Raw genomic sequence first — 22656 nt, 5'->3', positions numbered from 1 at the left:
TGACTTCTCCGTAGAAGTGTGTTAGTAAAGAATTAAAGCTTTCGTGACTGCATACATTACTCATTCGGTTTTTTTTCCAGTAAAGTCACGTATGTAGGAATTCTCGTCTCTCATCTTCTTGTTGTATTTTCCTCCGTGATTTGTTTTTTTACGCCTGATGAAGATCGCTTGTGTTGCGGTCGAAACGTCGTGATTGATTTGTTTTAATATAATTTTATGGTATTCCTACATACACCGTGAAAACAAATTCAGCACAAACTTGATTTGACGCTTTCGTGACTGCAGGAATTATTATTTGGTTCTTTTGGTAAAATCACGTAGAAATAGAAAATTAGGTTAAAAAAAAATATTTCTACGTGACTTTACCGAAAGAACCAAAGAATAATTCGTGCAGTCACGAAAGCGTCAAATCAAGTTTGAACCACCTCTACGGGGAGGTTTAAAGTTTGTTTTATACTCTCTCTCTGTGTCTCGTTGTTGTCTCTCTCTGCTTATGTATCTGTCTTTGTGTCTCCATGTCTGTGCCTTGTCTCTCTCCCAAATGTATCTGTGTCGTTGTCTCTCTCTGCTTGTGTGTCTGTCTTTGTGTCTCCATGTCTGTGCCTTGTCTCTCTCCCAAATTTCACACTTAACTTCTAATTGAGCAATCTTTGGAGTGCGTAATCGACCAGGCCATGTGTTGATTGTGTGTTGACCGACTCTGTGTCGCATTACATTACATTTCCAAATTTTACTAAGTTAGTTTGATTTAGTGTTGCCTCCGTCTCTGTCTCCCCTCAGCGTTGGCGGTGGATCTCTCATTGTGAGATCTCCTATTGACATGCTAATTCTTCTAACCCCCCCCCCCCTCTCTCTGTACCCCCACTCTAGCTATTTAAGGCCTCGACACAGAGACGTTGTTTCTCTGTGTGCCCATGCGTGTCTCTCTCTGTCTCTGTGTTAACTCGTTCCGCTTGTGTGTCTGTGTATGCGTCTCCGGTTCTGTGTCTCTTGGACGTAATCAACCAGGTAGGGTGTTGACTGCTGTGTCAGCCGACTTTCTGCCCTGTGTTGCATTATATTTCTAAGTTCACTAGGTTTGTTTCTCTTTCATTTGTACCTGATGATGATTGCTTGCTTTGCAATCGAAACGTCGTATGATATTATGTAATTTATTATTTTTTTATTTCTACGTGACTTTACCGAAAGAACCAAAGAATAAATTCAACACAATTAACCAAACACATAGAGCCAACGTTATCCACCACAATACCTTTAGGACCGGGAGCAAGTGAAGGCTTTACCATCATGGCGAATTGCCCGATGATGCTGGATGTAATTACCAGCGAAACGTCGTACTCAAACTGTAAATGTTGTGGATTCACTCTTCAACACACCGGTGGGCTAAAGTCGTGAACTAATTGTCTTTTGTCAACGTGACACTTTTTGGCTGATTGGCCGTGTCGGGTGGTGGAGGGTTACGACACATTTATAAATAACGCGATCTAACCCAAAAACCTTTATTATGGACTCCATGATCATGTTGGTCAGCGGTGCCCTCAGATGCTCAGGAAGAAGGGAACAAAGCTGAGGAATCTGCGCTGATGGAGGAGTCTCAGGAGATTAAACAAACCTCACCGCCAACCAACAAAGACCCAGACACCTGGGGGTCGGCGCCACACTCACCCCCTCGGCCAGCCGCTGCCCAGCTGACCGGGCGGGAAGATGAAAGCGAACGGCACCTGCGATGAATCTGGCTGGAATGGTGAGATCACGGCAGGCGGTGATACTGGCAGACGTTGCACTGGCCTGAAAGGCAGCGCAACCTCTGATTCCAACGTTGATGAGAACTTCGAGTTCGCTTGAAGTAATTTAGAGTTAAATAGCGGGGCGGATTCCTGGACGGCGTTGATCGGTTCTTTGTGCACACGGTCCAACAATCACGATGCACTGCCCTCTGCTGCTCACCCCGAATCCCTGCTTATTTCACGGGCGCATCTCGGGTGAAATGGCTATGGCGGACATGTGAACTGATAGCCAAGCCTAAATGTCTGCTGTCAATGGCTATGAATTCTAAAAATCTGCTGTTAATGGATATGCATTTTAACGGTTTATGATAATGTTTATGATAATAAGAACGGTGCCTTGGTTTGGTTGTGGCATATAAAAAACCTGAAGAATACAATTACTTCCGTAACTGAGGGTAAACCCTCTAAAATAGCAACTACTTTTAGTCAACATTACCCAGAATGCCATTCAAAATTTTATTCGTAAACTGTGCTTCCAGCTAACCTAAATGTCGACTTTTCAAACTAGTATTTGTTTTACTTAGGAGCTATTTTATGTTGGAAAACGACGGTGTTTAATAATTTAACATTTTCTATTATCACCACTTAAGAGCTTTACGAGGACCCATAGAGTAAAGGTACAGGATTCTGGGTCATATAGGGATAGTGGGAGCAACCCAACTCATACTTACCTGACAGGGGAGGCACCATGATCACTTAGGTGGTCCTCCCAGGGCGAGGCTCATCCATTGCACTGCGGGTGGGTTGACCCCTGCGATTTCCCCAAATGCGGGAAACTCGACTGTATAATTTGTGGTACTGGGGGACTGCGTTCGCGCTATCCCCCGAATATTTTGAAAGAAAGGACTATCCTGTATTGTTATGAAACATCCACCACGTGTTTTGCCGTTTGCAGCCTCTTGTTAGAAAGCCATGTTTGTTCGTTATTATATCATCCAGTGTATGAAGGCTGCTGCAGACATGCTGGTTTAAACACGCATATTACACCGTGAGAAGAAACTCAGTACATTGAGACGTTATCCATAATGCCTTTAAAGAGGCTTACTCACAATTATGCTTTCAGCTAAGTTTAATTAAAGAAATGTTTACGATAAATAAGTTCGCTTTGCAAATTAAAATTGATCATGTTTTCTATGCATCGGCTTTCACGACTTGGAAATGTATGTTGTCGTAAGAGTTTACAACACATTTTTCCATGACCTACCCCCAAAGAAACCGATTATGAATCAATTCAATCATCGATTAATGTATTTCATTATTGTAATTGAACCGCTTCAGGATTGTCCATTGAGTGACGCACAGGGTCCAGGTGCATAGAGGTGTAAATAAGCTCCTTGGAGACATCCATTTTCACGGGAGTAGAACTTTATTTCTCCAACATTCCCGTGCTGCGAGTGTAACGACTGCCACGCTCGTAATTACTATGGCTATATTTTAATACAGGGAGGAACAACAGGTTCCATACTGCCCACCAGGGATTATTTGTCTGTCTGTCTGTCGTGCATATCCGGAATTCCACCCGCATAATTGGAATTTCGGCACTAATTTTTTTCCCGTATTTGGTGAGTGTTGTTTTTAGCTTGAACAAGGTATGATATCCTCCGTACGCAAATACGCAAATCATATGGTCATGGTCTACGCCACGTGCCCACCAAGGTCGACTGCCATGCTGTTAGACTCAATGGCTGCGCGGGGGTTGGGGGGGTGGTGGCAGTCGCACAACGCCAACAGCATCGCGGTGGTGGCCCGGGTCGTGCGCGCCGACCCGGCGAGCACGCCGGTGGCGATCGCCAGGGTCCTTGTGGGCCGCAGCCACAGAACTGCTACGATTGCTCAACATCGTGCACCGTGGTGCGCGATCACGACAGCATCGTGCCGTTCAAGGAGCAGGTCCAGGTGGATTGGCGTGCGTGGTGCACGCAGGAGGCGGCGTCACAGCACAGGCGCGACCTGCTGCTGCAGCAGCATGAACTTAAAGATCCAACGTCAGCGATAAATCAAGAATCATCATCAGATTGCAATAGTAACAGCTACAACCTCCAACACGACCACGGTATCCAATACGGATCGCACGAATGCGCTGTCCAACCAAGTTCCTACCTGCCCACTCCGAACGAAAGTTTTTCACTCTGTTGTATCCTCAAATCTTGTAACTGTATTTTAACCCACTTCCCAATGTCGTATCGACTGTAAACTTAGTATACGTATGTCATACTGATGACAATACTATTTTATATCATAAAATATAACAGCATATTTTTAAACATTCTTTTTTATATGTTTCGGCTTGGCTCTTATTGTCCACGCTCAACTCACGTTGGCTGTAATTGCCCACGGTCCATTACGTTGTGCCAAGCTTCGGGGCCACTTCCTGGAGTCGTGGAATTCTGCCATCACTAGTACGGTACATTTCATTAAAGCGTGTTTAAAAAAGTTTTTTAATGTTACTTATTTTTTTTAGTGAAATTGCGGGGGATTCCTGTACTCCTGCGTGGTTCTTTGTGCACACAGTCCAACAATCGCGATGCACTGCCCTCTGCTGGTCACCCTGCTTCTCTGACGGGCGCATCGTGGGTGAAATGGCCATTGCGGACATGTGAATTCATAGCGAAGTCTGCTGTCAATGGCTATGAGTTCTATCGGTTTATGATGGTTATGGTAATAAGGTTATGGTAATAAGAATGTTCCCTTGTTATAGTTGTGGGATATAACAAAAATATATAATTAGTTCCGCAACCAAAGGTAAAACCTCTAAAATGGCAACTCTACTCGAACCAACAGTTCCCAGAATGCCTTCATAGATTACATTCGTAAACTGCTTTCAGTTAACATAAATGTTACCTTTTCAAACTAGTGTATGTTTGAATAACATTTTATTATTATTGTGTAATGACAGTGTTTAATAATTTGACAAATTTCAATATTTCAATTATCACCACTTAAAATTTTTTCGAGGGCCCATAGTGTAAAGGTACAGGATTCTGGGACATATAGGGATAGTGGTAGCAACCCAACTCATACTTACCTGACAGGGGAGGCACCATGATCACTTAGGTGGTCCTCCCAGGGCGAGGCTCATCCATTGCACTGCGGGTGGGTTGACCCCTGCGATTTCCCCAAATGCGGGAAACTCGACTGTATAATTTGTGGTACTGGGGGACTGCGTTCGCGCTATCCCCCGAATATTTTGAAAGAAAGTAGTTGTGAAACATCCACGGCGTGTTTTGCTGTTTGCAGGCTCTTGTTAAAAAGGAAGGAGCAGCAATGGGTTCTCCTTTATCCCCTGCTATAGCAAATTTGTACATGGAAAACTTTGAAATAAGAGCACTTGCCTCGAGCACATTAAAACCATCCTTTTGGTTTAGGTATGTGGATGACGCTTTGGTTGTCTGGCCATCATCTCAATGCACAAAACCCGGCCATCCAGTTCACCATGGGAATGGAGGTGAATAACACACTTCCATTCCTAGATATTTTGCTTGGACATGGCCTAAACGGTAAAATAACACACAGCGTTTACAGAAAGCAAACGCACACTGATGCCTATCTGAATGCAGAATCACATCATCATCCAACTCAGAAATCCTCTCTTATCAAGACGCTCGTACATCGGGCCAAAACAGTGTCAGATGGTGAGAGTCTAGTGAGAGAGATTAAACACGTTAAAGACGCACTACGACAGAATGGCTACAATAATGCTCAAATTAACAGAGCACTGAATGCCAAATCACGATCGCAAAGCAATACTACTGAAAGCGACCAGATTGTTAAAACAATAAAAATTCCATATATCTCAGGAGTAACTGACAAATTAGCCCGTGTTCTGCAAAAGCAAAACATTACAGTAAGATTTGGTACAGTACACAAAATTCAAAAACTAGTATCTTGCACTAAAGATGCATTACCTAAACTATCAACAGAAGGTGTATATCGGATTAATTGTTCATGTGGCAGCTGCTACATTGGGCAGACGGGACGTAACATCAGCGTAAGACTAAAAGAACATCAGAGAAATATTAAATTATCTCAAACACAACTGTCGGCAGTGGCAGAACATGCTTGTCAACAAGGACACTCAATTGATTTTGACAATGTTGCAGTGGTGTGTAAAACTAATTATTACTGGCAAAGACTAATTAGAGAATCCATTTAAATTGAGAGGAACAAGAATAACTTTAATCGCTCTGACAGCTACCGGCTTAGTGCGGCCTGGAAGCGTATTATTAAATAATACACATTACATTTAAAGAATTACTAATCTACAACTCATTACTAATCATAACCAATGACTGATTACTAATCGATTATATAATTACAATACCCCCCCCCCTCCGCCTCTAATCACTGCACCTGATATGAGTTAAGTGATGACGTCACCCTGCTGCTCTATATAAAAACCAGGAGCAAGCGAGGGCTTTACCATTCTGGCGAATTGCCCGATGATGCTGGATGTATTTACCAGCGAAACGTCGTACTCAAACTGTAAATGTGGATTAACTCTTCAACACACCGGTGGGCTGAAGTAGTGAATTATTTGTCTTTTGTCAACGTGACACTTTTTTTGCTGATTGGCCGTGTCGGGTGGTGGAGGGTTATGACACATTTATAAATAAACGCGATCTAACCCAAAAACCTTTATTATGAATTATATTATCCAGTGTAAAGTTTGAAGACTGCTGAAGACATGCTGGTTTAAGCACGCATATTACACCGTGAGAAGAAACTCAGTACATTGAGACGTTATTCATAATGCCTTTAAAGAGGCTTACTCACAATTATGCTTTCAGCTAAGTTTAATTAAAGAAATGTTTACGATAAATAAGTTCGCTTTGCAAATTAATGTTGATCATGTTTTCTATGCATTGGCTTTCACGACGTGGAAATGTATGTTGTCGTAAGAGTTTACAACACATTTTTCCATGATTATGAATCAATTCAATCATCGATTAATGTATTTCATTAATGTAATTGAACCGCTTCAGGATTGTCCATCGAGTGAGGTACAGGGTCCAGGTGCATAGAGGTGTAAATAAGCTCCTTGGAGACATCCATTTTCACGGGAGTAGAGCTTTATTTCTCCAACATTTCCGCGCTGCGAGTGTAACGACTGCCACGCTCGTAATTACTATGGCTATATTTTAATACAGGTAGGAACAACAGGTTCCATACTGCCCATCAGGGATTATTTGTCTGTCTGTCGTGCATATCCGGAATTCCACCCGCATAATTGGAATTTCGGCACTATGTTTTTAACCCGTATGTGGTGAGTGTTGTTTTTAGCTTGAACAAAGTATGATATCCTCCGTACGCAAATACGCAAATCATATGGTCATGGTTCACGCCACGTGCCCACCAAGGTCGACTGCCATGCTGTTAGACTCAATGGCTGCGCGGGGGTAGGGGGGGGTGGTGGCAGTCGCGCAACGCCAACAGCATCGCGGTGGTGGCCCGGGTCGTGCGCGCCGACCCGGCGAGCACGCCGGTGGCGATCGCCAGGGTCCTTGTGGGCCGCAGCCACAGAACTGCTACGACTGCTCAACATCGTGCACCGTGGTGCGCGATCACGAGCGCATCGTGGCCGTTCAAGGAGCAGGTCCAGGTGGATTGGCGCGCGTGGTGCACGCAGGAGGCGGCGTCACAGCACAGGCGCGACCTGCTGCAGCAGCAGCATGAACTTAAAGATCCAACGTCAGCAATAAATCAAGAATCATCATCAGATTGCAATAGTAACAGCTACAATCACCAACACGACTACGGTATCCAACACGGATCGCACGAATGCGCTGTCCAACCAAGTTCCTACCTGCCCACTCCGAAGGAACGTGTTTCACTCTGTTGTTGTATCCTCAAATCTTGTCACTCTATTTTAACCCACTTCCCAATGTCGTATCGACTGTAAACTTAGTATACGTATGTCATACTGATGACAATACTATATTCTATCATAAAACATAACAACATATTTTTAAACATTATTTTTTATTTGTTATGTTTCGGCTTGGCTCTAATTGTCCACGCTCAACTCACGTTGGCTGTAATTGCCCACGGTCCATTACGTTGTGCCAAGCTTCGGGGCCACTTCCTGGAGTCGTGGATTTCTGCCATCACTCGTACGGTACATTTCATTAAAGTGTGTTTACATTTTTTTTAATATTACTTATTTTTTTAGTGAAATTGCGGGGGATTCCTGTACTCCTGCGTGGTGCTTTGTGCACACAGTCCAACAATCGCGATGCACTGCCCTCTGCTGGTCACCCTGCTTCTCTGACGGGCGCATCGTGGGTGAAATGGCCATTGCGGACATGTGAATTCATAGCGAAGCCTGAAAGTCTGCTGTCAATGGCTATGAGTTCTATCGGTTTATGATGGTTATGGTAATAAGAATGTTCCCTTGTTATAGTTGTGGGATATACCAAAATATATAATTAGTTCCGTAACCGAAGCTAAAACCTCTAAAATGGCAACTCTACTCGAACCAACAGTTCCCAGAATGCCTTTATAGATTTCATTCAGTTAACATATGTGTTACCTTTTCAAACTAGTGTATGTTTGAATGACATTTTATTCTTATTGTATAATGCAGTGTTTAATAATTTGACATATTTCAAGATTTCAATTATCACCACTTAAATTTTTTACGAGGGCCCATAGAGTAAAGGTACAGGATTCTGGGTCATATAGGGATAGTGGGAGCAACCCAACTCATACTTACCTGACAGGGGAGGCACCATGATCACTTAGGTGGTCCTCCCAGGGCGAGGCTCATCCATTGCACTGCGGGTGGGTTGACCCCTGCGATTTCCCCAAATGCGGGAAACTCGACTGTATAATTTGTGGTACTGGGGGACTGCGTTCGCGCTATCCCCCGAATATTTTAAAAGAAAATAATATGCAGTGTAGTTATGAAACATCCACGAAGTGTTTGCTGTTTGCAGGCTCTTGTTAGAAAGCCATGTTTGTTCGTTATTATATTATCCAGTGTAAAGTTTGAAGACATGCTGGTTTAAACACGCATTACACCGTGAGAAGAAACTCAGTACATTGAGACGTTATCCATAATGCCTTTAAAGAGGCCTACTCACAATTATGCTTTCAGCTAAGTTTAATTAAAGAAATGTTTACGATAAATAAGTTCGCTTTGCAAATTAATATTGATCATGTTTTCTATGCATCGGCTTTCACGACGTGGAAATGTGTGTTGTCGTAAGAGTTTACAACACATTTTTCCATGACCTACCCCAAAGAAACCGATTATGAATCAATTCAATCATCGATGAATGTATTTCATTATTGTAATTCAACCGCTTCAGGATTGCCCATTGAGTGAGGCACAGGGTCCAGGTGACATCCATTTTCACGGGAGTAGAGCTTTATTTCTCCAACATTTCCGCGCTGCGAGTGTAACGACTGCCACGCTCGTAATTACTATGGCTATATTTTAATACAGGTAGGAACAACAGGTTCCATACTGCTCACCAGGGATTATTTGTCTGTCTCTCGTGCATATCCGGAATTCCACCCGCATAATTGGAATTTCGGCACAATTTTTTTACCCGTATTTGGTGAGTGTTGTTTTTAGCTTGAACAAAGTATGATATCCTCCGTACGCAAATACGCAAATCATATGGTCATGGTCCACGCCACGTGCCCACCAAGGTCGACTGCCATGCTGTTAGACTCAATGGCTGCGCGGGGGTAGGGGGGGTGCAGTCGCGCAACGCCAACAGCATCGCGGTGGTGGCCCGGGTCGTGCGCGCCGACCCGGCGAGCACGCCGGTGGCGATCGCCAGGGTCCTTGTGGGCCGCAGCCACAGAACTGCTACGACTGCTCAACATCGTGCACCGTGGTGCGCGATCACGAGCGCATCGTGGCCGTTCAAGGAGCAGGTCCAGGTGGATTGGCGCGCGTGGTGCACGCAGGAGGCGGCGTCACAGCACAGGCGCGACCTGCTGCAGTAGCAGCAGCATGAACTTAAAGATCCAACGTCAGCAATAAATCAAGAATCATCATCAGATTGCAATAGTAACAGCTACAATCACCAACACGACTACGGTATCCAACACGGATCGCACAAATGCGCTGTCCAACCAAGTTCCTACCTGCCCACTCCGAAGGAACGTGTTTAACTCTGTTGTTGTATCCTCAAATCTTGTCACTCTATTTTAACCCACTTCCCAATGTCGTATCGACTGTAAACTTAGTATACGTATGTCATACTGATGACAATACTATTTTCTATCATAAAATATAACAGCATATTTTTAAACATTATTTTTTATATGTTATGTTTCGGCTTGGCACTTATTGTCCACGCTCAACTCACGTTGGCTGTAATTGCCCACGGTCCATTACGTTGTGCCAAGCTTCGGGGCACTTCCTGGAGTCGTGGAATTCTGCCATCACTCGTACGGTACATTTCATTAAAGCGTGTTTAAATTTTTTTTAATGTTACTTATTTTTTTGTGAAATTGCGGGGGATTCCTGTTCTCCTGCGTAGTTCTTTGTGCACACAGTCCAACAATCGCGATGCACTGCCCTCTGCTGGTCACCCTGCTTCTCTGACGAGCGCATAGTGGATGAAATGGCCATTGCGGGCATGTGAATTCATAGCGAAGCCTGAAAGTCTGCTGTCAATGGCTATGAGTTCTATCGGTTTATGATGGTTATGGTAATAAGAATGTTCCCTTGTTATAGTTGTGGGGTATAACAAAAAAATATAATTAGTTCCGTAACCGAAGCTAAAACCTCTAAAATGGCAACTCTACTCGAACCAACAGTTCCCAGAATGCCTTTATAGATTTCATTCAGTTAACATATGTGTTACCTTTTCAAACTAGTGTATGTTTGAATGACATTTTATTCTTATTGTATAATGCAGTGTTTAATAATTTGACATATTTCAAGATTTCAATTATCACCACTTAAATTTTTTACGAGGGCCCATAGAGTAAAGGTACAGGATTCTGGGTCATATAGGGATAGTGGGAGCAACCCAACTCATACTTACCTGACAGGGGAGGCACCATGATCACTTAGGTGGTCCTCCCAGGGCGAGGCTCATCCATTGCACTGCGGGTGGGTTGACCCCTGCGATTTCCCCAAATGCGGGAAACTCGACTGTATAATTTGAAAGAAAGGCATATCCTCTATTGTTATGGAACATCCACGACGTGTTTTGCCGTTTGCAGCCTTTTGTTAGAAAGCCATGTTTGTTCGTTATTATATCATCCAGTGTAAAGTTTGAAGACTGCTGAAGACATGCTGGTTTAAACACGCATATTACACCGTGAGAAGAAACTCAGTACATTGAGACGTTATCCATAAAGCCTTTTAAAGAGGCTTACTCACAAATATGCTTTCAGCTAAGTTTAATTAAAGAAATGTTTACGATAAATAAGTTCGCTTTGCAAATTAATATTGATCATGTTTTATATGCATCGGCTTTCACGACGTGGAAATGTATGTCGTAAGAGTTTACAACACATTTTTCCATGACTTACCCCCAAAGAAACCGATTATGAATCAATTCAATCATCGATTAATGTATTTCATTATTGTAATTGAACCGCTTCAGGATTGTCCATTGAGTGAGGCACAGGGTCCAGGTGCATAGAGGTGTAAATAAGCTCCTTGGAGACATCCATTTTCACGGGAGTAGAGCTTTATTTCTCCAACATTTCCGCGCTGCGAGTGTAACGACTGCCACGCTCGTAATTACTATGGCTATATTTTAATACAGGTAGGAACAACAGGTTCCATACTGCTCACCAGGGATTATTTGTCTGTCTCTCGTGCATATCCGGAATTCCACCCGCATAATTTGAATTTCGGCACTAATTTTTTACCCGTATTTGGTGAGTGTTGTTTTTAGCTTGAACAAAGTATGATATCCTCCGTACGCAAATACGCAAATCATATGGTCATGGTTCACGCCACGTGCCCACCAAGGTCGACTGCCATGCTGTTAGACTCAATGGCTGCGCGGGGGTAGGGGGGGTGGTGGCAGTCGCGCAACGCCAATAGCATCGCGGTGGTGGCCCGGGTCGTGCGCGCCGACCCGGCGAGCACGCCGGTGGCGATCGCCAGGGTCCTTGTGGGCCGCAGCCACAGAACTGCTACGACTGCTCAACATCGTGCACCGTGGTGCGCGATCACGACAGCATCGTGGCCGTTCAAGGAGCAGGGCCAGGTGGATTGGCGCGCGTGGTACACGCAGGAGGCGGCGTCACAGCACAGGCGCGACCTGCTGCAGCAGCAGCATGAACTTAAAGATCCAACGTCAGCAATAAATCAAGAATCATCATCAGATTGCAATAGTAACAGCTACAACCTCCAACACGACTACGGTATCCAACACGGATCGCACGAATGAGCTGTCCAACCAAGTTCCTACCTGCCCACTCCGAAGGAACGTGTTTCACTCTGTTGTTGTTGTATCCTCAAATCTTGTCACTCTATTTTAACCCACTTCCCAATGTCGTATCGACTGTAAACTTAGTATACGTATGTCATACTGATGACAATACTATATTCTATCATAAAACATAACAACATATTTTTAAACATTCTTTTTTATTTGTTATGTTTCGGCTTGGCTCTAATTGTCCACGCTCAACTCACGTTGGCTGTAATTGCCCACGGTCCATTACGTTGTGTCAAGCTTCGGGGCACTTCCTGGAGTCGTGGAATTCTGCCATCACTCGTACGGTACATTTCATTAAAGCGTGTTTAAAAAAAAGTTTTTTAATGTTACTTATTTTGTTTAGTGAAATTGCGGGGGATTCCCGTACTCCTGCGTGGTTCTTTGTGCACACAGTCCAACAATCGCGATGCACTGCCCTCTGCTGGTCACCCTGCTTCTCTGACGGGCGCATCGTGGGTGAAATGGCCATTGCGGACATGTGAATTCATAGCGAAGCCTGAAAGTTTGCTGTCAATGGCTATGAGTTCTATCGGTTTATGATGGTTATGGTAATAAGAATGTTCCCTTGTTATAGTTGTGGGATATAACAAAAAATATATAATTAGTTCCGTAACCGAAGCTAAAACCTCTAAAATGGCAACTCTACTCGAACCAACAGTTCCCAGAATGCCTTCATAGATTACATTCGTAAACTGCTTTCAGTTAACATAAATGTTACCTTTTCAAACTAGTGTATGTTTGAATAACATTTTATTATTATTGTATAATGACAGTGTTTAATAATTTGACATATTTCAAGATTTCAATTATCACCACTTAAATTTTTTACGAGGGCCCATAGAGTAAAGGTACAGGATTCTGGGTCATATAGGGATAGTGGGAGCAACCCAACTCATACTTACCTGACAGGGGAGGCACCATGATCACTTAGGTGGTCCTCCCAGGGCGAGGCTCATCCATTGCACTGCGGGTGGGTTGACCCCTGCGATTTCCCCAAATGCGGGAAACTCGACTGTATAATTTGTGGTACTGGGGGACTGCGTTCGCGCTATCCCCCGAAAGTTAAACGAAAATGAGATTACACTATATTCCTTGGGTCTTTAGGCAAAGCCACGTCTATAGAACAAATCACAATATCACGTTTCGATCGTCATCAGGTGAAAGATGTAGCGGGAGAGAATAGAATTATGGTGGGAGCGCTGCGAAGTTATAAAGGTTTGAGATGGGTCTGGCCCAAAGGTCAGTGGGCGGGGCTAGAGATTTAATTTGCGTCAGCGAAATCTTGACAAGCGATGCTGTGGGGGTGGCATGTCAATGTAAGAAATTGGAAATGTAAACTCGGAAAGGGGGTTGCGACAGTCACCGAGGAGGCCCTTCGACATGACAGGGAGTGCCGGGAAGCACCTGCTGCCAGAACGTGGGAGGCACGGACAGAAGGATAAGGACGCTTATCACTGGGCAGAGCAAGTTGAGGGTAAGGAAGCAGAATAATCGATGGCAAAGAAATCTGGATGAGCTGGCTCAGAAGCAATAAACAGCTATATTCTTGGTTCTTTCGGTAAAGTCACGTTGAAGGGAAACAAAATAATAAAATATATAAAACAATAAAATTCTCACGACGTTTCGACTGCAACACAAGCAGTCGTCATCAGGTGTGAAAACCAAATGTTCTTGCCGTTGGTTTTCACACCTGATGATGACTGCTTGTGTTGCAGTCGAAACGTCGTGAGAATTTTATTGTTTTATATATTTTATTATTTTGTTGTTTTCCTTCTACGTGACTTTACGAAAGAACCAAGAATATGAATCACTGCAGTCACGAAAGCTTTAAATCAATATTCAATAAAGAGCTGTCACTAAATGATGTCTCAATTGACACATTTCAAGAGGATGTTCCCTCTCAAATAAGGCCTTTCAGTGTTTTCCTCTGACCCTCAGTGCCGATAGGTTTCTCGACCTGATGGAGCGTAAACGCTTACTCATTGTTGGTTAGGGATATGCCAGATGCCAAAAAACAATAAGCAGTCAAATTAGGTAAGCTGTGGCATCTTTGCATTTGAGAGGGGATCTGGGGCGATAGCAGGCAAGACATAACGCTGCAATGTCCACTCTTCCTCCAGGAGGACGTGTATTTTCTTCAGAAATGCCATATATTACATGACTGAAACCTTCCAGAACTACAGAGCAAAATATAAATCTTACTATTGTCAGGTTTAAAGCATAACCATATCACTATTTGCCTCTTTACAATGGTGATTTAGAAGCACATATATTGATTTACCAATGTATTTGTGCTGCAAGGTATTATTTTTCGTAAAATCACTGTGAAACTAAGTACTGACTGTGCGATCATTCCTGAATTAATATTTAACTTTGCAATTGCTCTCAAAACTTTGTTTGATGAAGATATTGCACAAAGTGACCAATTTACCGTTCTTATTGTGCTTTTTATGTCTCGGTGGTTAGTTTCGCTTTGATTTGGGGTAAAACCATGGCTTACAGCTAAAATGTGTTGGCAAACCAGTGTAAACTTTAAATTCTGCTTAAACAGAAAAATATATAATTAAACAGCGCCCCCTCGTGGTGACAAAAGTTTTGGTTATCATTTTGCAAATAGAATCTACATCTTTTAATGTCTCGTTGTTATCCACGTTCCTCCTCCTTGTCGCTTTAATCCTGTGATCTCTGTAACTGCACCTGTTATTTGTGCAGAGACACGTACATGTTGGTACATCCACATTATGCACTTAACTGTAAACCACGCACCTTGTTTGAAGTGTCGTGTGTTGTTCCGCATCCATCATTATGTAAGTTGTATAATTAAAATATATGTACTGTATACATTAAAAGGCCACATTTGAACCCAGGTCGCCTGAGTAAAAGTCCACTGGTTATTTAACGATCCTAATTGTTTGCAATAAAAAAAGTTTACACTGGACTGTTAATTGCAAAAAAAACATGAAAAAATGTTGCTGGATTCGAACCCACATTCGTGTGCCTCGCAAGCTGGCACAAACCCACCCGGCCACCGTCTCGATAATAATGAGAAAATCTATGGGATATTGAAATTAAAACAATATTTTGAATAATCGTATTAAAAATACACATCGATGCATATTTAATGATAATTATGGGGATTTTTTATTGTTTTTTTTTCGCTCCAGAAAATAATATGAACTTGGAATATCTCTACAGTACATACACGTTGTCAACGCCGTTCGGAGACGAACCAGCTTTTTTTTCCATCAAAGATTTTTTAAATATAAAGTACGGCCTCTTTTTCAGTGTGAAAACCCCAACATTGAAAACCAAACATTGAAAGGAAAACGTCTATGTTCTGTTGTCGGAGAGATCATTGTCGATGCCAAAGCATCAATCTATTGGAATCAAAACTTCGATGTTACCAATGTATTAATGTTTTTTGCCGATCCCTAGATAGACAAATGGCGTTATCGAAACAGCACGCTACAATTTGGAGTTGTCATAATTTTATTTTTTTGCACTAATCCAAGTCTCATGATCGTGACATTCTCTTACCTCTATTAGGGAGCCCACCAGCATGTATTTAAAAGGAAGAAAAATCACGCACAATTATGGATTATGTAACGCCTTCCAACATGCCTTTGCGCTCGGAAGTATATTTTCAAAATAACGTGTTTTGCCTCTTAAGACATATGGATGATGAGATGAAAATGGAACGATTGCAAATAACCATTGAGAATATGCACAGTAGGCATGACAATGAGTCGGAAATATTAACACGTGGATTAGGTTAATATCATATCATATTGACCGTTTAAGAAATTAAAGTGGGCTTGGCCAGGACACGTTGCTTGAAGCGATGATGGCATTGGTGGTCGAGAAGAATGACGTCCACCGTGGACATGAAAATGAGCTCGTGTGCAGGATCATGGGAGGATGGTTGCAACTTGGAAAGGCTTTTATTGGGAACAGATTAATCATTGCCGATAACGAATGTTACAAATGTAGCCGGTGTCTCGCCTGTGGCGAATCACGCGTATAATCGTGCACACTGCTAGTTGCTACCGGTTAGCCAGGTGTGTTTTTTTATTACTTAAGAGAAGGCAATGGTGATCAGGGACTGGACCCAGAACCACACGTGCACGGTAAAGCACGAGGCACATCCCCAATTTGGATTTGGGGCGAACTTTATGGTGAGGAATTGAGCTGGGGTGTCGTGAATGTGGAGGGTATCTCCGATCACTATTGCAGGTACGGAATTGCCCTTCTGAAGACCACTTTTGAAGTAAAAGTTTAGCCGTTTCACAAACTCCCCCTGGTGCTTAGCTGTTGTGGAGTCGCCCACTTCCCCGGACGACAGAACACAATGCAGTCTCTACTCATCGTCCCAAAACTTAATTAGTGTTGTTGTTGGCTATTGCAGCCTACCTGTCCCCGCCGGCAAGGCTTCACGAGGGGAGGAGGGGACGGGGAAGACCGGCGACACAAAGCACGTTTTTTTTTATTCGCTGGTTGGTTGAGTATTATCAACAAACATACAGCAGCATCAAATGGAAACTTAATTCCTCCACTCGCATGAAAAGCACAGTTAAAATCGGTCTTTGAGGTTTAGTTTGCATATGGGAGCACAATTTGATGGTATGCTTCATCATTAGGCATTTAATAAATAAAAAACAAGTTCCAGTCAATTTAAATGTTCTTTTTTTAATACTCCCATTTTTTTCTCTCTCACAATAATCACACTGACATGCACTGATGTGCAAGTGATTAAAAATGACGCCCTTCAACCAAACAGTTATCTTTCAAAGTGGCCTGGTGACAAGTATGGACAACTAAGTTATGCAGAATACCGTACATTATTTAATCAAGAGATTTTTCACCTGAAGACGATTGCTTGTGTTGCGTTAGAAACGTCGTGATGTATTTTTTTTTCTACCTACGTGACTTTACCGAAAGAAGCAAAGAGTAAGAGATTGTCATTTAGTGCTTTAATGCATTTTTCAAGGAAACACCCGATATCAAAAAGCCCACTAATGCCACAATATTATCGGTTCTTTCGGTAAAGTCACGTAGAAGGGAAACAATAAAATAATAAAAATATAAAAACAATAAAATTCTCACGACGTTTCGACTGCAACACAAGCAATCATCATCAGGTGTGAAAACCACAGCAAGAAAATTTGAAATTTCATCAGCAATCATCATCAGGTGTGAAACCACAATACAATTTCAAATTTTCTTCCTTTGGTTTTCACACCTGATGATGATTGCTTGGGTTGCAGTCGAAACGTCGTGATAATTTTATTGTTTTTTATATTTGTATTATTTTATTGTTTCCCTTCTACGTGACTTTACCGAAAGAACCAAGAATATGAATCCCTGCAGTCACGAAAGCTTTAAATCAAAATTTTTATGCCACAATGTCAAATCATTTCTTCCTTCAAGATGTCTGGGAAGTTATTACAACATCCACTTTTGTTACAACATGGAGAGTTTATCAGTGACCACCACTGCACTACAATTGTTATTTTCATTCAAAATACTTAAAACGTTATTCCTCCACATTTTACTAATTCTTTGTCGTGAAATGTTCTGCCACCCCTTCCCGAAGTACATTTGGTGATTGTAAACACATTCATCTGGAAGTTGTCTCTGAACTGACATCGATAGTTTTAACTTGGATTATTTAACATAATCTGTAATCTTTCTATGCACTTGCGAATGTGAAACAGACGCCAATGTTTGACTGTAGACATTTTATTCCAGATCTGGGGTATACGGTAGATCGGGCAACACAGTCCACTTGAACGTTCCAATGGTCTCTGTTCTTCAGGCTCTTGTGTGGCGGTCTGGCATTGTTGTTTCGTAGAAGGACTTCTGTCATCTTAATGTTTGGACACATTTGCCAAATGGAATTTGAACTTTCTTCACCATTTTAGAAAAGCATACAAAGTTCTGTAGAAAAATGTAAATTCCTCATCACATATCTTGTATGCATGCAATACAAATTTCCTGAGCCATTTTTCCATAAGATTTATGTTATTACTATTTAGTGTAAGTAATATATCTTATTGTCTACAACATTATAATTAATCCTCCTGCATAAATAAAGCTCACATTCCCGAAACTTTGATAACTTTTCAGAAGTTTGGCCTATTACATTTTTATCCTGTTTTTGGCCAATGGGGAAAAAAAGGAGTGCCTGGAGTAAGCCCACAAACAAGGGCGGCAACAACAACATCGTTAAAAAATAAACTTATTTTCTATACTGCCTTATACAGACAGGCATAGCCATGTTTCCCATTGGCTGGGAGGTTTCCACCGATTCTGATTCCATTTCTAAGTAATGCACTGACCTTTCCAAGATGACTCTGAAGTTACAATTTGTGTTATTCACTTCCCGCAGCCAGGGGGCAGAATCACATGCTTATCACAATGTTATAGTACTGCAGTCAAAACGACTCGCACTGAACACGGTGTGGCTCTGCAATCTGCACGCCACCTGGATCACTACCATAACACCATTAGCTCACTTTAAATGTGAATTTGGTTGAATTACACGTGACTTAGAATTGCTCGCTCAGTGCTCTAACATGGACACCAAGCACTCTGTGCCACCTGGCAACCTTTCAGTAACTAATTAAAACATTTCACCTCTTTTGTGTTTAACAAAGCCATAGACTAAAAATATAGCAGACTTATTTCAGATAGTAGCATTTCTTCACAACAGAGTCGGCAGATAGATAGTAGTGTACTACTACGATAGTAGTAGGACACTACTATCTACTGCTATTGATAGTAGTAGATATTAGTGTCCATGTTCACTTGCGTTGAAAGTTTTGCGATTTGTGCTTTTACATCCCTGCCAATGCAATCCCATACTCTCTTATTTTAAAGTTGTATCAGATGTATTTGGAGACAAAGCATCTGACCTTATTACTGTACATTCCAGTTCTAGTCAATGAAAATACAGAGTTTAAATTTAGGAATAAGGAAGACAAGTCAAGCATATTAATACCAGCATTTATGCTTGAAACAGCACATGAGCACGTGTATACAAGTCTCCACATAGGTACTTTATATATGTGTGTGTCCTGGTATCTGGTGACATCTGTTGTATCAAACAGGCTTCAGCACCAGCACAGCATCATCCAGAACATAGTGGTCATTGTAGAGGTCCCCTTCGCATAGGTACGGCACACGTGTGAAGCTCTCCACCTTCGTACAGTAGAACAACAAACAAACACCACCATCACCACCACGTCATTTGGTGTACCGATGTACCTGAAGAACATTAACAATCAGTGTACACTGCCAGCGATGGCACGTGCATTGTCGACATGAAAACTGACAAAGAAAATGGAACAAAATACAAAAAGTGTGCAACGAATCATGGAGCGATGTATACTTAGAATTACACCGCCGAGAGGAAGAGAACGTGGGTTAAAGAATATACATACTGTACGTTAAAAACACAATTTGACTGTTAAATACACCTTAGACAGGGCTAGGGTTGTCACCTTTTCCACAGAGCAAACCTGGATATATTTATCAGTCGGCTTAAGTCGATACAAAATGTACAGTATACTGTAATAAAGTTTAACACACTGCCGCCAGATCAAATATTCAAGTGGAATAAAATATGAAAAGGGTGTAACGAAGGAGTGGGTGGCCAGCACCACACCCGGCCATCTTCATCTCTCCAATACTACTGATGTTTACACACCGCACCAGGGACTATTAAGGCTGAGTCGATCTAGGATAGGCCCAGGGCCGGTTAATATGTTCATCAATGATGTTGGCAATGAGTGAGAATCAAACTCGGGCTGCCGGGTGCATAGCGCAGTGTGCTAAAGACTCTCTTACATGCACCACATCATACATATCATACGTGTGGCAGAGGGAGTATCTAAGTGGACACTGGGGGGATAACAGGAGCTTGGATTGGAAAGGTGAAAATATTTTTATTTAAATTAGCAGACTTCAACTGCTGCAATGTCATGTAATGATATTGCCTTGATGAATAATGTAGCACCAAATTGTTATTTGCGTTGTTCCATACTTTAAGTAATGATGATGCAGTGGTACCAAGCAGGGTTAAGATTGGTGCTGGGGCCAAACCTGAAAGCCGTTCGGCTCAAGGACATCGATCACAAGGCTGTTGAGCTGCTCTTCCCACGAATCCCCATGCACTGGCACGCACTCACTTGGCTGTTCCCATCGCCCACCTGTGCACACACACACAGATACACAAACATCCCCCGTGTAGCCTTAACAGACTGTTGGGGAAAGTGCTGTTGGCGAGTACCTGAGGGCCAGCACCACGCTTGGCCGCATTTGTCTCCCTAGTGACGATGTTTACACACCGCACCAGGTACTCATTTGAAGCCGAGTCGACCTCGGGGAGGCCCAAGAGCAGTTCAGATAATCGTCACTGGTGTTGGCCGTGAGCGGGAAATCGAATTCGCGTCGCCAGGTTCGTCACGCAGCGCATACAAACACACCCTCTTCCTCCAGGGTCATGCCCGCACGTGTGCAAACCACTGTACCACCGCTCCACATGCAATTAAATTCAGAAACTGTATGCACATGAAAACAATGACTACAACATTTTAAGCTGGCTTGTAAAGAGTACTTATCTAACGAAGTTTCATCAGCCAAACCACATTGTGCCCACGCACATTATGACACTGCGTTCACTTCCCCACTGCAACGGGAAGGCATTCAGGGTTGAGTTGTGGTTGGCGTCACGAGCTTCTTGATTGGCTAGACACATAAACGAGTGCAACCATGCCTGTGGCCAGATATGATGTGTCACTGGCTTAACATCGCCATTGTGGACTACAATCTGTGCGTTCCCTCTGCAACAGCTAGGCCTGATGACGAAATATAATGTATCAAAGGACTTAAGTGATTGAAGCCTCCATCCAGCCTTGTGAAAGTGAACCCAAGTTTAGTTCAAAATAAAAGTGTCATTGTCTTATGGGCAAACCATGGAGGATTAGGTGTTAATTGTGAAATAGCAGTCATCTAGCAGAAGGAAGTTTCACATATGTTGTCTTCCATGATATAATCGTCCTATTAAGGCAACGTTATTGACAAGTATTTTAAGTTTTTGGTAGAAGGAAGCGATGGTCAAGTGCGGTGGCATAAACGACACTGACCATTACGACCATGCCAACCTTCACTGTGTTCAAGCAGGTGACAGATGACATCAACAATGATTTGTATGTCCAATTATAGTATACCAGCGGAAGTAACCGTCGTAGAACGGTGGTTTCCCCCATGGCCAGCATCTCCACCTGCCCACCTCTGGGTAACCCCCCCCTCCCTTGCGCAAGAGAGAGACGTGCGGCAGAACGGTTTGGAAAACGAGCGCACGCCTGGTGTGAAGAACTGTTGGAACAACAAAGTACCTCTCAAGCAACGGACGTGTGGACCTCCTTGACACATTACATTTGCAGTCACTTCCGGAAACATTTCTTACTCAACAATAGACAGGCCTCCTTCCTACTTTGCAAACAAGTTCTTTGCTGCATGTAATTCATACAGTGCATTTGTAAATGAACTGAGATCATGAACTCAATACACTTGAAAATCTTATCATCTAAAGTAGATGGCTAATCCAGGATTCTCGCCGGTACTAATCAGTGTTTATTTCACGATTCACACCATCTATGATTGTGTAAGAGACGCCTGAGAGGCAAACCCAATGATGTAAATAAATAAGCAATCAACTCACCAAGTCGTTAGACCAAGTCGTTAGTCATTAGACTTGGTGAGTAGTTGATTAGTTGAAAGTAGGTGCTCAATTCCCATTGGCGTTCTGTCATGTGCAGGCCTGACGTATTGAGCACAGTCAGATTGGAGGGTGGTGAAATACTCAAATCATATTGGCGGAGGGATTCATTTGGAAATCCCAATAAAGGTGAAATGTAAATGAGTGGTCAGTAGGAAGGCCCATTTGGGAAACTAAGGGATTGGTGGAACGACAAAGTTCAAGAAGTATGGAGAAGAGGATAAAAGCATCTGGAAAGGGGAGTTTGGGGCGCTTGAACGGAGCAATTCCCGGAAATTGGTAAGTGATGCGGGTTGTATGTGTTGAAGAGAAATTAAAAAACGAGTTACACAATGTAACTGGCTGGCACTCCTGAAGAATTGTATGAATTGTCATAACTAAGGGTCATGTTCAGTTATTTTACATTTAATTTGTACCATCCCATTTGTATTCGTCTCGAATACTTTCTAAATTGTGCTAACTTATCCATTCCATTAGCCTACAGGGAACTGAATGTAATTTTCATAAATGGTAATTAAACAATAATTAAATAAATGAGCGCAACAATTGTAATCACGAATCAATTACATGCCTACTTGAGTAAAAACCGTATTGCCCTTACTACATCGTCTAGACAAATATCCCTTGTTTAGTTTTATAGACAGACCATAAGGGCAAGTGCTGT

At 42.6% G+C, this 22656-nt stretch overlaps 1 protein-coding gene, 4 non-coding genes and 1 pseudogene across 5 annotated transcripts in view; 5 read left to right on the top strand and 1 right to left on the bottom strand.

The window, feature by feature from the left end:
• Positions 1-2450: 2450 nt before the first annotated feature.
• On the top strand, positions 2451-2614 carry LOC116946401 (U1 spliceosomal RNA). The gene has a single exon (XR_004403559.1). It is a non-coding gene; the product is annotated as a U1 spliceosomal RNA (small nuclear RNA).
• Positions 2615-4804: 2190 nt separating this feature from the next.
• Positions 4805-4968, top strand: LOC116946400 (U1 spliceosomal RNA). Its single transcript, XR_004403558.1, has one exon. It is a non-coding gene; the product is annotated as a U1 spliceosomal RNA (small nuclear RNA).
• A 3523-nt stretch (positions 4969-8491) lies between these two features.
• Positions 8492-8655, top strand: LOC116946399 (U1 spliceosomal RNA). The gene has a single exon (XR_004403557.1). It is a non-coding gene; the product is annotated as a U1 spliceosomal RNA (small nuclear RNA).
• Positions 8656-10787: 2132 nt separating this feature from the next.
• Positions 10788-10937, top strand: LOC116946353 (U1 spliceosomal RNA; annotated as a pseudogene).
• A 2168-nt stretch (positions 10938-13105) lies between these two features.
• Positions 13106-13269, top strand: LOC116946398 (U1 spliceosomal RNA). Its single transcript, XR_004403556.1, has one exon. It is a non-coding gene; the product is annotated as a U1 spliceosomal RNA (small nuclear RNA).
• Positions 13270-15328: 2059 nt separating this feature from the next.
• The window catches only part of METTL9 (methyltransferase 9, His-X-His N1(pi)-histidine), a 30306-nt gene continuing 22978 nt past the window's right edge, over positions 15329-22656 (bottom strand). Inside the window, exons 5-6 of the mRNA XM_032960891.2 lie at positions 20315-20421; positions 15329-19411 (exon numbers count right to left, since the gene is read on the bottom strand). Of these exons, the coding sequence (XP_032816782.1) occupies positions 19313-19411; positions 20315-20421 (206 nt within the window). The 3' untranslated portion in view covers positions 15329-19312. The remainder of the gene's footprint in view (positions 19412-20314; positions 20422-22656) is intronic.

This window comes from Petromyzon marinus, chromosome 26 (genome assembly GCF_048934315.1).
Source record: "Petromyzon marinus isolate PM22_M1 ecotype Great Lakes invasive population chromosome 26, UKy_Petmar_22M1.pri1.0, whole genome shotgun sequence".
NCBI lineage: Eukaryota > Metazoa > Chordata > Hyperoartia > Petromyzontiformes > Petromyzontidae > Petromyzon > Petromyzon marinus.
The sequence above is the reverse complement of the archived record's forward strand: the minus strand, read 5'-3'. Positions and strand labels throughout refer to the sequence as shown.